Source organism: Zonotrichia leucophrys, chromosome Z, assembly GCF_028769735.1.
Source record: "Zonotrichia leucophrys gambelii isolate GWCS_2022_RI chromosome Z, RI_Zleu_2.0, whole genome shotgun sequence".
NCBI lineage: Eukaryota > Metazoa > Chordata > Aves > Passeriformes > Passerellidae > Zonotrichia > Zonotrichia leucophrys.
The window spans coordinates 11988368-12002055 of NC_088200.1; the positions used below are offsets into that span (position 1 = coordinate 11988368).

Below are 13688 nucleotides of genomic sequence, written 5' to 3' on the forward strand. Positions count from 1 at the left end.
TTAAGAAAACAATGACATGGCAAACAATAGGTTTTGTACCGAACAGTTTATAACTAGGAATGGAAGCTTAAAAGGACTTAAATACTAAAAGAAACTTTTAAGAACACAGAATAATCTTTAACATACTGCAACAATTTCTCGATTGCCACTTTTGAAAACTCTCTCCACGACTATACTGCCATCCCAAATATTTCTGCAAAACAAAAAATAGCCAAGTCATTTAACCAAGTATTTTTGTAAGTCTTCTATGTATAATTTATTGAAAAAGAAATGGTAAAACTTTGAAGCTAAAAGTGTAAAAGGAATAATTTTGGATGAAAACTAAATATTCTAAAAACTAGGCATTATATAATAATGAATAGTGCAGATATAAATAATTAGCAAAATTCCAGATCTAAAAACTTTAATTAAATTAAATTTGATGCTTTCAAATGCTATAATGAATATAATTCCCTGGAAATACAGTGTAAGCAAACAAGTCTCATAACAAAAATTTCTTTCCCAGTCAGCATGGAGACAGATCACCAACATATGCAGAACTCTGTTCTTGCTTGAGTTGTTTAGGGCTCAACTTCCAAGGTAAGAGAATCTTTAGTCATGCTTCATTGCTCTGACTTCTGATTCTGACTAAACATTCTTCACAGAAATTATTTAAAGATAGGACTTTGATCTTTTAAGTCCTTCTGCATTTCTGTTTCGTCCTTCAGTAGGAGCTTAAAACACACAACTCATAGGTTTGAAAAATAAACCTGGAGATTTCAGAGTTCTGTTAATGCACTTGACTGCAGGCTCAGTATCTAAGCAACTTTCCTGCCCTAGGCATTCACTGAATGTACTAATATTAAAAGAGATGCAAAACCAACATTTTATATAGACAGGTATTTCATAAATACAACACTACAATTTACGACTTTCCAATCTAAAGGCTATTAATATCGAATGCACCACCTATATGCACATATTGGTGAAAAACTATGAAACCAATTGAGTGACAGAATCTCTTTTTACAAAGACCTCACCCTATAATCCGGGCAAAGTATATGCAGATGCCATTGTGTCTTCCAGAAAATACTATCTCGGGACCCATCATTCCACTAATGGATGTACCAGGGTGAGACATGGAATTTCCAGCAGGAAAAATGGGAGTTGACATAGCAGGAGGTGGTATACCTAGGGTAAAAATAGGTAAATATTACTCATTTCAATGCCAATGAAAAAGCCTTAAAAACTTAAAAATTATTAAATAAAAATAGAGAAGAAGGTGTTACCTTGCCCAGGTGTCAAAATGCTAGGATTAGAATATGGACTATCAACAGTCAAAGGGGCACCTAAGAAGGGAAAAAAAATAAAGGTAAGGTTGTGGAACACAATCCAAAACTGCCCCCTCCTAAATATATGCCGTAAAGTATCTATGCAAAAGCAGCAAAGTTGTTAAATAAAATACTTTCAATGTTTTGTTTATAGTAAAGTATCAAATTGCACTCACTTCTTATCAACCAGCACTCCACAAGTCAAATAAATGGATACAATTCCTTCAAGAGCCGTTGAAGCAACATGTTCTTCCCAGCATTCATGTTGTTATTTATTGCACACTATCTGTTGTCTGCACTGCATACAATATTGCCCACATATTTTTTTGCTGTTCCTCACCTTCTGAATGCCAAACACTTGTAGTATTACTTTTCATTTTTATTTGGGACAGATGTACAAACACTACAGCAACACTGCTAACTCAAAATACTAAGTCTAAGACTGTCCACAGCCTCAAGTTCAGCCATGAATACTTCATCTCTTCCTGTAAATTAAATCTGGACAGCTAACTTAAGACCTCAAAATATCAGGAGCATGTGTGGTCATCTACAAAAACGTCCACATACCATTAGCAAACAAGGTGATGTATCACAGAAAAGGTAAAAAAAACTGGCACTCTCAAAATTTGGCTTTTATCAAAGGATACAATTTTGCCTAATTTGCTACAGTTCTCTCAACTTGGCAACACACAACAGCACAAAGGATAACACAGTACCAATACGTTCTCAGAGCACCTTGTCATGTGTGCTAAAGCAAAACACAGCATTGCAGAAAAGCAGCATGCAAATGCATGGCTAGACTTGCAACAGTGGGAAAAAGATGGAAATGGCACCTGGCCTTTTAATGCTAACATTATTGTTATGTTAGTTTCACATGCAAAATTATGAGGTGGTTGAATGAATTTCTGTCAGCAGTGTCTGACCCACCACATGGGACATCCACAACATCAGAATCTTAATTTCACATGACAGTTCTCTACCCTTTGAGCAAACCGAGAAAGTAGTAGAAGAATGGTGCCATCTTCCACCTGGACCTGTTACTGAAGCAAAATGGAAACATCTGCTTTGATACTAGGTTTGAAAGAGGCATTTATGACAGAACGACAAAAATAAGCAAATATTTAGACTTGGGAAAACATATTTAGCCCTAAAATGAGTCTCCTTGTTGACTAGAGAACTTACTGCTATTTCCCCCACAACCTAATTTCACTCTCAGTCTGCTCCTAGCACCTGTTCTTCCCATAGCTACTGTTCCCTCCGACTCAGATTTAATTTTACATTCTTATGCCTCGCCTCAGCTCTTGCCCACACTGTTACTGTTCCACACCAAAAGGGTTGGAAAGTGATGCCACTAATTCATTAAAGTAGTCATTCCTCTTTAGAGTTTTAACAGTAGTTAAGAATTCTGAAAAACAGGGTCAGCTGTTTTCCCTAAATTTCATCCTAGTTCACAACACTTTTCTCCAACACTTAGCAATTTGGATACTTGTCAAAATATGGTAATGAAATGGAATTTCCTTGAATTCCAGGCAAACAAGTTTATTTCCCAAGTCTGTTGTGTAAAACTGAATGACATATATCAGATGAAGGAAGAGGATTTTATACATTAATGAGTTCTAGATAAAAACAGTAACTAATTTAATTCAGTATTTCAATCACAATTTCAAATCGTCATCATCAATTTCTTTTTTAAAAACCTTTCCAATCTGAAATTGAGTAATGCATATTAAGGGACAGCAATTGTAGAAATTTAAGTGAATCTGAAAGTACAAAAAGACCTTCACTCCAAGAAGCACCAAGTTTTGAGGAGAAAAAATAAGCACTTTTCTCCTCTTTAGGTGGCACTGTAGACTGAAGCAGAAACCAAATGCTGAAGACAGAGCTTTTAAAGAAAGAAATCACTCCAAATGACTAGCTCATTTCTTGATCAAATTTCTTCTTCCTTCTCACAAGCAGTATCTGTAGAGGCATGGCAATGATAATGTAGGAAGATACTGTTATATCTATAGAGCAACCAGCTAAGCTTCATGAAGTCTGAAATACGTTATTGATAAGTTGTTCTTGCGCTGGTGAAATGACTCTGGAAGTAACAAATGTATACCCTCTTCACGTGTTTTTTAACAGAGTATATGCAATATGGACACATCCTTTGAGAAAACGAACCCCTCACTAAATCCAAAAATCACTAAAGAGAAATGGAAAAAGCTCTTGTCATTAACTAGCTAGTAAGTGAAAAACACAGTCTATTTCAGACAAAAAGAACACAAGTACTTGTGAGAAGACAAAACAACATGATCAAGGAAAAAAAACCTGTCCAGAATTATGAAATGCTTGCTACATACCTGCAGAAACAGGAGAACCCAAAATAGGTCCAACGTTGCTGGGAGGAGGCAGAGCTGATGGAAATCTCATTTGTGCTTCTCCACCATACCTAAAGTTTGCAAAACCAAAAATTCTCAACGTGAATGTCATACACAGCTCATTCAATTTTCATGCCTTTGAGAAATAACAGCAATTCTGGGGTTCTTTTAAAATGGGAAATAAAAATCCCGGAACAGTTTTTAAGAGAAATTTACCAATTCCTAAGTTAGACTTATACTTTAGCATCATTCAAAGTTTGTTTCTACAGGGAAGTGGAAAGAAGGGCACAGTTGAGATGACCCATGATTGTCTTTTTATCATCCACAAGTAATTTCTATTAATCTCTATCCTATAGTGTTACATGAACATTTTACTATGTCTTTCCTTGCTAACTCCAGAGTTACAATCCACATTTTGTCTCAGCTTTTGTGATTGAATTTAATGAAGAACAACTATTCACAACCTACTGAAAACTGCTCACTGACTTTAACACCTGCACAAGAACTGGCAGCAGGTTAAAAAGCCTGTACACGTGTTTAGTGACCATAGTGATCCTGAGCATAACATTCAGAATGACAGACAGAATTAAAACTCACCTGAAGAATGCTCGAGTAGCCCAGGCAGATACTTCTCTATCACATGCAGCATTAGAACAGGCCAAAATAAGGCAAGTGGCACAGGCCTGATCCTCCTAGAGCATATACAAGGTTAGTATGGTGTCTTATATCAAGTTGGTAAGAAATGTATAGAAGTTATATTCCTCAAAAACTAAAATGGTAAATACTTACTGCATTATATTATTTAGAAGCCAGGGAAATTAGCTCTCTTGAATTACAGACAAGAAGTGAACCCTAGCAATTATTCCACTGTATTAGGTAAGATACAGTTTTTGCAAACTCAGTGCTACTACTGGTAGGGAATAATGCCTGACATTTAAATATGACTAAGATTCATGCAATTTCTACAAACACAAAAACACAAATTATAATTGTGTTTGAAGAAAAAACAATTGTAAAAATCAGTGTTTGCATATTCTAATAAGCTGTTACAATAGCAATTATCTCCTTTCCAAGCACAAGAGAATAGATTACAATGAACACTCACTGCAGATACTACACAAAGCTTGCCATATTAAAATTGTAATCCACAATAACCATGCTTCTGCTTGTTTCTTGTTTATCTTAAGCTGCTAATAAAAAAGAATACCCAGATCAAGTACACACATTTCTACTGGCCTTCAGAACCTAAAAATTCCTTGAAGTGGTAGGAGTTCAACTCTTTTAGAAACACTTCCTCTCCTGCTCTCAGATGAACTTCTTTCGAAACTAAGAAGTGCACTACACTTCTACATAAAAGATATAGGAATTTCAGGGAAAGTGAATTACACATTTGCTTTTAGATATCATAAAATGAGAACTTATTTCTCTATATGATATAGCTTTATATAGACAAAAGAAAAATTTACCAATCACTTTAATTAAACATTGACCAGAAGGATGCAGCAACAACGAAAAGGTGACAAGTCTTTCATTTTTCATAACACATGAAAAGCTCTTACCTGATGCAACTTGAAAAATCTCTCAATCTCCTCTCCATCTCCACCTGTATTGCTGACAAGCAGATGCCGCAGCTGATCAACAGGTCTGAGTTTATGAAACATAACACTTCCCTAAAAGTAAGGCAAAGCAAGTCAGGCTAAAGTTGTCTTTACTCTGTTTCATCACAACACAGCCATCTCCATGACATTTATCTTTGGCATTCTGAGTCTTCCTCCACGGGATAAAAATGTACCTGGTGTCCAAAGCCCAGTTCCCAAGCACTAGTGAATCAAGGAAAGGCAGGCAAGTACTGCAATGGTTACAAACTCTCCATAAACTGAGTTAATTTTGCTATTCTTAGCCTAACACAAAGCACAGAATTACATTCTGCATATGCAAGTATATGCAGAAAAGAAAGGCTTTGTGAATCTTGCAAATCCCGAAAACTGCTCGAAAGAAAAAATGCTTGAAGAATTCAAGGCACGAATTCAGACTTCACATTAATCACCTTCCCTGCATTTAAACTAACTACTGGAAATGGCCAAATTAATGCCACTAACAAAACAGTTGCTATTAAACAAATGCAGCTTGCAGGTCTAGAGTTTGCAAGACATTAATATTTTAACACTATTTTAAATAGCCTATTGGTCAAGACATTGAGTGCCAAAAATATTGCTAAATATAATCAGAAAAACAGGCAAGTTCACTTTCTTTCCTTTTTTTTTCTTTCTTATTGTTTCCTAAAACCCTCTCAAAAAAACCTTTTCTGGGACTTTTTCTATGACAAATAGGAAATTACTAATTCAAATGTCAATTGCCAACAATATTTACTTAAACTATTTTTCTGGGCAGACAGTGACTGTTTCAATTTCACATAACCAAGAGCATAACCAAGGCTAAAGGAACTTCCCAGATTTGTATCTGCAAGGATTTCTGGAGAGCAACAAAAATTATTAACACACTGTGTAAAAGAAGTTGATCTAAAACCTTTGAGTAAATTTAAAATAGGTACAGATAATCCCAGCAATCTTCTTCCTGATTCCTTTTCATGTTCAAAACATAATCCTGAAAACTAGTCTAAAATGAATCATGTACAGGTTTAGATGAAATGTCCAATTTCATACTTAATTCTTCTAGTAACCTATGTCAAGAAAAGTAATACTCACTTGGGCTGAAAGCAGAACAAACTTCTTAGGTGGCAGCATGTGTTGCTGAACAACAACAGGTGAATCAGTTATGGGAATAATGTCTTTATTTAGTGGTGTTACAATCTTCTGAACTTTAAATTCATCAATAGCAGAAAGAGCCCAGGAATGTCCATCAACACGGGTCGTCATCTGAAAAATAGATAGATATTATCCACAGTCTGGGAGCAGAAACGGGTTTTGCACATCCATGGTAATATTTTACTATTTACCATTCAAAATAACCAGAAAGAATTGCTGCTCAAGAACAGGCTGCAGTTTTGTTTGGGAAACCTAGCTGTTGCTGTCAGATGCCTTGAGGAAAAAGAGGTTGGCTCTTGGGATATTCATGTCTAAGTTTTTGCGGGAAGGGATCTAAAACAACTATAAAGTTCCTTTGTGAGTTATTAAACAGCAGATTAATCAAAACCTGACTTTGAAGCTTTTAACTTACATAGTCCCTTCATTCACTCCAACTCTGCTATTTCTTCAGTAACACTATTTTTGAAATGTCACTCCTCTACCTCAGCAGAAGACTTTAAATGTCTTTCAGAGATGAAATATATGTTTCCCTAAACTGACACATAAGGTAACTAACCCCCTCCAAACTTCTCATACAAACACACTTACATAACAATCAGGAAAATGAAAGTCAGAAACCATCCCACCATGAAATAATGAAGACATTAATCATGTGTGGATTTTATAGAAGATATGGCATGTACATTTAAATAAGGAATCACAAAGTTTCTAGCATCTACATTTTAAATCTTTATCAAATTTTGATCAACACCATTATGGACTGAGGGCCACGTTTTTCTGTGCTTGTGAACAACATGCAGCGTTGCTGAAAGTATTCTCAAATACATTAATTAGAATCAAGTCTTAGAAGTTAAGGCAATTGCTTTTGACATAAGTTTTCATCAAGCTAGAAAAGTATGCTTGAACTACGAATCCCTACTAAAAGAGGCTCATTCAGCTTTGTAGAGTTTCCAAATTTCTCATGTAATTTTCTGTCACCTACTTATTTCTTGCAGACAGTATGATTTAGGCATCTGTTATTAGGAAAGAAAACATAATACCTAGATCTCATCAAAATCATAAAGAAGTCTGCTTTATACCTGGGTTTCCATCATCGGCTTTTGAAAAGGGAAAGAATCATGATTGACACACCACAGGATGTCATTATCTTCATTTTCTGAAGCTGCCATCAGCAGGACCCCTATCAAGAACAGCAATAGTAAGTCCATGTCAAAGCAGTCATCATGCATTAAATGCAAGCTTGTTAAGTCTTTCCTAAGTCAGCAAAACTCAATCTTTAAGTCATTATCATACAATCTGAACAACAACTAATATCTCCTGGATTGGTATGTCATACGGTACTTCAAAAGGTCACTTTTAACACCATTTGCCATTTAAAGGGTAAAATAGATGTTTATAGGGATCAAAGTAATAGTAACTGTCACACACAAAAAATAATCTTATTTGAGCCATGTTCCACTGCCTACCTTTGCTATAAAGAGCTCTGTGAACCTTTGCAGGCTTCTCTACGTTTGAAGAAGCTGAAAATCCAGGTGGCAAACGGACATGGACCAAGGTTAACATGGAAGGACGAGCTGTTGGATGCTTAAATTGTGATGTACTAAAATATAGTCGGACACCTGAAAAAAAGACAAGAAAGGTCACAAACTGTGCAGATACCATTTATCAGTTTGAGTGGAGTGGAATTAGCATTGCTTTTTACCTGCATGTGTGATTGCTAGTAGTTGACAGTCTATGGATTCAGAATTTTCAATCACTGCTATTTGAATAATAGGCTTAAATACAGAACGATCAATTGTTCTGAAAAATAAAACAAAAAAACCCAATACACTTTCAATCCAAAGAAACATGCAAATTCTTCAAAATTGTATTGTGAAACTATGGGTCTTAAAGGAAACCTCTTACATTTTAACTGTCATGAACATACCTGGCAATGCTCCCTGCAGCAGAAACAATAGCATTTTGTGAAAGAGAAGTAACTCTGGTCATTCCTTGACCATCTTGCCCCAAATCATAAACCTGCAATTCAATAACACAGCTTAGTGATTTATGAATTGATTAATAAATTCAGCCTCACTAAACAAGAAGTAACTCAAGCTGTATTTTTATTTTGTACTTATGCTTATATATAATTGAGGCTACTCTTTCCTCAGAAAATCTTCAGCATGCACATTGCTACAAAAATATAAAAACAAGTAAGGGCCTGACATAGCTACAGAGAATTCTCAGTATTGGGGTAAACTTACAGAGGTACCTGTACATTATTACACACATTAATAAAAGACCAAAGAGTCATAAGAAGTCACATACTTGCAGGACTCCTTTTTCTGAGCGGGTGTACAAGATATTTCGAGAGTTGTCGATGGCAATTTGAACTACAGGATCTGGAGGAAGAGGGAAAAAAGGGAGAACCAGCAAATCAACATTGGACTCGGGAAAGCAAGTTTAGGATAGAATGTCTATACAATAATGAATTGTATGTTCACAAAAACTGCACTTTCATACAGGACTGCTGCTGTAAGTGATTCAAAACAGCAATCAACTAACACCACTGCTAGTAAACAAACAACAAAAAAAATCCCAGAGAAAAAACCTGTAATTTGAAAATAATTTTTCACTAAACAGTGAAAGAAGGTAAGACTAGTCACTTACACATTTTCCACATTCATGGTAATACCACTAAGCACCTATTAATTCTGTGATACATATCACTCACTTTAGATAGAAATGTCAAAGAAATGTCAATTTTTTCAGGCTTTGCTATGTACATCTTGAACTAAACACACACTCTATCTTGATTTTACAGAATCACTAGGTTGGAAGAGACCTTCAAGATCACGGAGTCCAACCCATGCCCTAACACCTCAACTAAACCATGGCACTGAGTGCTACATCCACTCTTTTCTTAAACACATCCAGGGATGCTGACTCCACCATCTCCCCGGGCAGACCATTCCAGTACTTTATCACTCTTTCCATAAAAAACATTTTCCTAATATCCAACCTACATTTCCCTTGGTGCAGCACAAGACTGTGTCCTCTGGTTCTGTCAGTGCTTCCTGAAGAAAGAGACCAAACCCCCACCTGACTGCAGCCACCTTTCAGGGAGTTGTAGATGGTGATAAGGTCACCCCTGAGTCTCCTGTTCTCGAGGCTGAACACCCCCAGCTCCCTCAGTCGTTCCTCACAGGGTTTGTGTTCCCAGCCCCTCACCAGCCTCGCTGCCTTCTCTGGACACACTCAAGAGTCTCAATGTCCTTCCCAAAGTGAGGGCCCAGAACTGGACACAGAAGTCAAGGTGTGGCCTCACCAGTGCCAAGTACAGGCGGAGAGTGACCTCCCTGCTCCTGCTGGCCACACTGTTCCTGACACAGGCCAGGAGCCATTGGCCTTCCTGGCCACCTGGACACACTGCTGGCTCATGTCCAGGTGGCTGTTAACCAGCACCTCCAGTCCCTTTCCTCCAGGCACTGTCCAGCCACACCATCCCCAGCCTATAGCACTGCAGGGAACTATTGTGGCTACAGTGCAGGACCCAGCACTTGGACTTATTAAACTTCATCCTATTGGACTCTGCCCATCCATCCAACCATTTCAGGTATCTTTGCAGACTCCTACTATCTTTCAACAGATCAACACACGCTCACAGCTTAGAGTCATCTGAAAATTTAATGATGAAAGGCTCAGTACTGTCATCTATGTCATCAATAAAAATACTGAACAGGACTGGCCCTAGCACAGACCCCTGAGGGACACCACTGGTGGCTGGCCACCAGCTGGATGCAGCACCATTCACCACCACTCTCCTGGCCTTGCCATCCAGCCAGTTTGAACTCAGCAAGAGTGCTCCTGTCCAAGCTGCGGGCTCCCAGCTTTTCCAGGAGTATGCTGTGGGAAACAGTGTCAAAGGCCTTGCTGAAGTCCAGGTACACAACATCCACAGCCTTTCCTGTATCTACCAGATGGGTCATAAAAGGAGACCAGGTTGGTCAAACACAACCTACCCCTCCTAAACCCATGCTGGCTGGTCCGATGCCCTGGCCATCCCGTAAGTGCTGCATGACCACACTCAATATAAACTGCTCCATCACCTTACCAGCTACTGAGGTCAGGCCAATTGGTCTATAATTACCAGGATCCTCCTTCCCGCCCTTTTTGTGAACAGGCATCACATTGGCCAGCTTCCAGTCATCTAGAACCTTTGTGGAATTCTTCTATAATAATGAACCACTACAAGTACTGACAATAACCAAGTCCTCTGAGTAAGCAAAATATTCAGACTGACTTCTTGGTAGCATTATTTAAAAGGTTACATTAAATTATCGGCTAAAAAGAACTTCGATATCAATACTTACCATCCTCTGAGAATGTGAACTGTAGCAACGAAGGAATAAGAAAAGACAGCGCACTCTTTGAATGATTAATTTTTCTACAGCGCTGGCTAAACCAGCCTGCTTCAGCCTACAACGTAAAACAAATGCAGCATTGAAAGAATAGCAAAACAAAAACCAAATTAGGAGCAATATTAAAAATCATTCAAAGGATGAGTATGAAAACAAGTAAAGATCTAACTGCAAACTTTTATTTAATTGAACAAGTATGTGTTATTTAATGGAAAGAAAACAGTGATCATTAAAACGAAAATTTTGCATAAAACATGTGCACAGATAATGCAATTTGAATTTTTAAAGCTGACGAAAACTGCACTGCTATTCCCCTCATAAACACTACTTCTTCAAAGAAAATGCATCTGCTCCAAGCTGTTGTGCAACCAAGACAAGCAACACAATTACAGAAGAAAAGAGCCCGCAAACTTGATATGTTTTAGAACTATTATTGCTGAGATCCCACAACAGTGAAACAATGAAAAAAGCCTGTATGTAAAAAAAACAGTTACCTGGTATGCTACTTCATATAAGCAGCCATCTTTTCCTGCCAGGAAGATCCTGCCGTTATCAGTGGATGTGATTGCCAGGATGTAGGTGTTGTCAGTAGGGAGCGAATACAGAGGATCTGGTAGCAGCTGCATTCCTCCAGACATGCTGTCATTGAGTGATCCAGTACCTTCAGTAAACAAAAAAGAACATAAATCCTCTTTGGTTTTTAAGCTGTTCTAATAAATACTACAGGTCTGTGATAAGAAACAATTCAGAAACCAGAAAAAATTACAGAAAATTTCATAGTTACGAAAACATTCTTTAACAGCTTTTGTCCAATGTGAACTGCAGAGTAATAAATCCATTCTATGCAGGTTTCCACATAAGGAAACACAATGTATCTCATTTCTATAGGCTGTTCTCTCCTCTGAATCACACCAAGTCCAAAACACAGGTTTCTACTTGTTTTCTGTCTCACACTGATACATTACTTAAAAAAAACATAGTATGGTTCTCTCACTTTTGCCAAACAATTTTTTCTCTCAGTATATATAGCATAAAACATGCCATCAGGTTCTCAATTTTTGTGGTTGGAATACAAATGCCAACAAAGTTAACGAATTCTATTCACAGTTTCAAGATTCATGCACCTATCTTCTCTCCCTCTCCAACATGCTGTTTAATTAACAGGAGCACCTGTTTGAAAAGCTTTTATTACATTAAATAGGTGAGTAACAAAACTCAATGCTTCTCATGGAGTCCATGATCCAGCAAGTGCACACACCATAAAAATTATCTTCCCTGCTTGTAACATGATTTAAAGGTTTAAAAACGAGCAAGGCACTTGGCACATGGGGTTTTTAAATGTTTTTGAATGACCACTAATAAAACTGCCATGTGTAAACATATGTGGGAATTAACACACTGGGAACAGGGGAGAAGAGAGTATTACCTGATTGTATATTAGAACAATGAAGCCCTAAAATCACAATATCCACAGGAGTAGCCAGAACAAGTAAGTGTCGTACGTGAGGCTGGAAGATACCTAAATAAAAACGGAAAATTTTAGTTTGCACTCTGCTTCTCTGATCACAATGATGTAAGCAAATAAATCCATTGGAAAGCCATATCAACTCATTAGACTGAACGGTCACATGTTAAGCCTAATGATCTGTGGAATTCTAGAATTAGAAAGGAGTATCAGCCAGCAGCTCAACTTCCACTTCATGAAATAAAGGACCTTTACAACAACATTTCTCTTGCCAACATGTTTCTTTTAAACTCAACTCATTTGCCAATTCAACTTTGACCTTAATGTTATCTTAGCAACAGATACTGAAACTGGGAAGGCTAGAAACCAGAATCTCATGGAAATTATCGCTTGAATATGTAAATTTATAAACAGAATAAATGTTAAAGCATGATGTGGCAAAAAAATGCAGGCTTATCAGGGAAAATAATTGTTAAACTATACATTATTTGGGCTCATAATTAATTTTTAATGTTTCTAAAATCAAAACAAACCCATACAGTCTGTGTGTACATATATATACATATATATATACACATACAAACCACGAATTTACACATAACATAGAATCATGAAGGCTGGGAAAGACCTCCAGAACCACTGAATCCAACCTTGAGACTGTATACCACCATGTCAACTAAACCATAAGCACCAAGTGCCACATCCATGCATTAAATGCATATGCATGTTACTATCTAATCATGTATAAAAGCCAAAACCATTTCTGGCTTTTATAGTACCGTACACTGCATTATTTATATAAAATACAAATGCATATATACATAAAGACTGAAAAAATACACAGAAGGTTCACTACTGTCCAATTCTAATATCTTCATAGTATTCTTTACCTGCTTTTGGCTTCACAAGGCCCACTGCAAGAATAGTTTCACTGAGGCCATCAAAATAAGCCAGATCTCCTCTGTCAATAAATACACAAAAAATTGCATGAAATTCGTCATTTAACATCACATAATAACAAAGTAAAAAAAAAAACAATGCATATTTAAAAATTATTAATGCTTTCGCAACACTTTGAAGCCATCTACATCTTTCACTTCCAGTGAAAGCAGGTCATTTGACATCCTTGAAGCTCCTACAGTTGATTTTCAAAGCAAATCCAACTGCAGCATTTTGTATTTTCGGGTCTAGTTAATTCATACAGTCTACTCTGAATTACACAGTGAAGGATCTGCAATACTGATTAACATCAAGAGAAGGAAATCTCATAGGATATTTTTCCCCCATGAAAATTATCTGATGCAAAAATTCCCAACTTCTTCCCCACTATCTACCACTAACAGCAGGCAGTGCTGTTTTCTTTGGGGAATGTATTTCATACGCTC

The 13688-nt window shown here is 37.1% G+C and overlaps 1 protein-coding gene across 2 annotated transcripts in view; it reads right to left on the reverse strand.

Moving 5' to 3' along the window:
- NUP155 (nucleoporin 155) overlaps positions 1-13688 on the reverse strand; it is a 28460-nt gene that overhangs the window by 12303 nt on the left and 2469 nt on the right. The window contains exons 4-20 of one of the 2 annotated variants that reach the window (XM_064736403.1): positions 13194-13264; positions 12265-12357; positions 11333-11499; positions 10791-10896; positions 8746-8819; positions 8363-8454; positions 8138-8235; positions 7902-8054; positions 7515-7615; positions 6376-6546; positions 5230-5340; positions 4268-4362; positions 3653-3741; positions 2291-2350; positions 1269-1328; positions 1020-1170; positions 127-193 (exon numbers count right to left, since the gene is read on the reverse strand). In XM_064736403.1, the coding sequence (XP_064592473.1) occupies positions 127-193; positions 1020-1170; positions 1269-1328; positions 2291-2350; positions 3653-3741; positions 4268-4362; positions 5230-5340; positions 6376-6546; positions 7515-7615; positions 7902-8054; positions 8138-8235; positions 8363-8454; positions 8746-8819; positions 10791-10896; positions 11333-11499; positions 12265-12357; positions 13194-13264 (1759 nt within the window). The remainder of the gene's footprint in view (positions 1-126; positions 194-1019; positions 1171-1268; positions 1329-2290; positions 2351-3652; positions 3742-4267; positions 4363-5229; positions 5341-6375; positions 6547-7514; positions 7616-7901; positions 8055-8137; positions 8236-8362; positions 8455-8745; positions 8820-10790; positions 10897-11332; positions 11500-12264; positions 12358-13193; positions 13265-13688) is intronic. The other variant, XM_064736404.1, reaches the window with a different exon arrangement.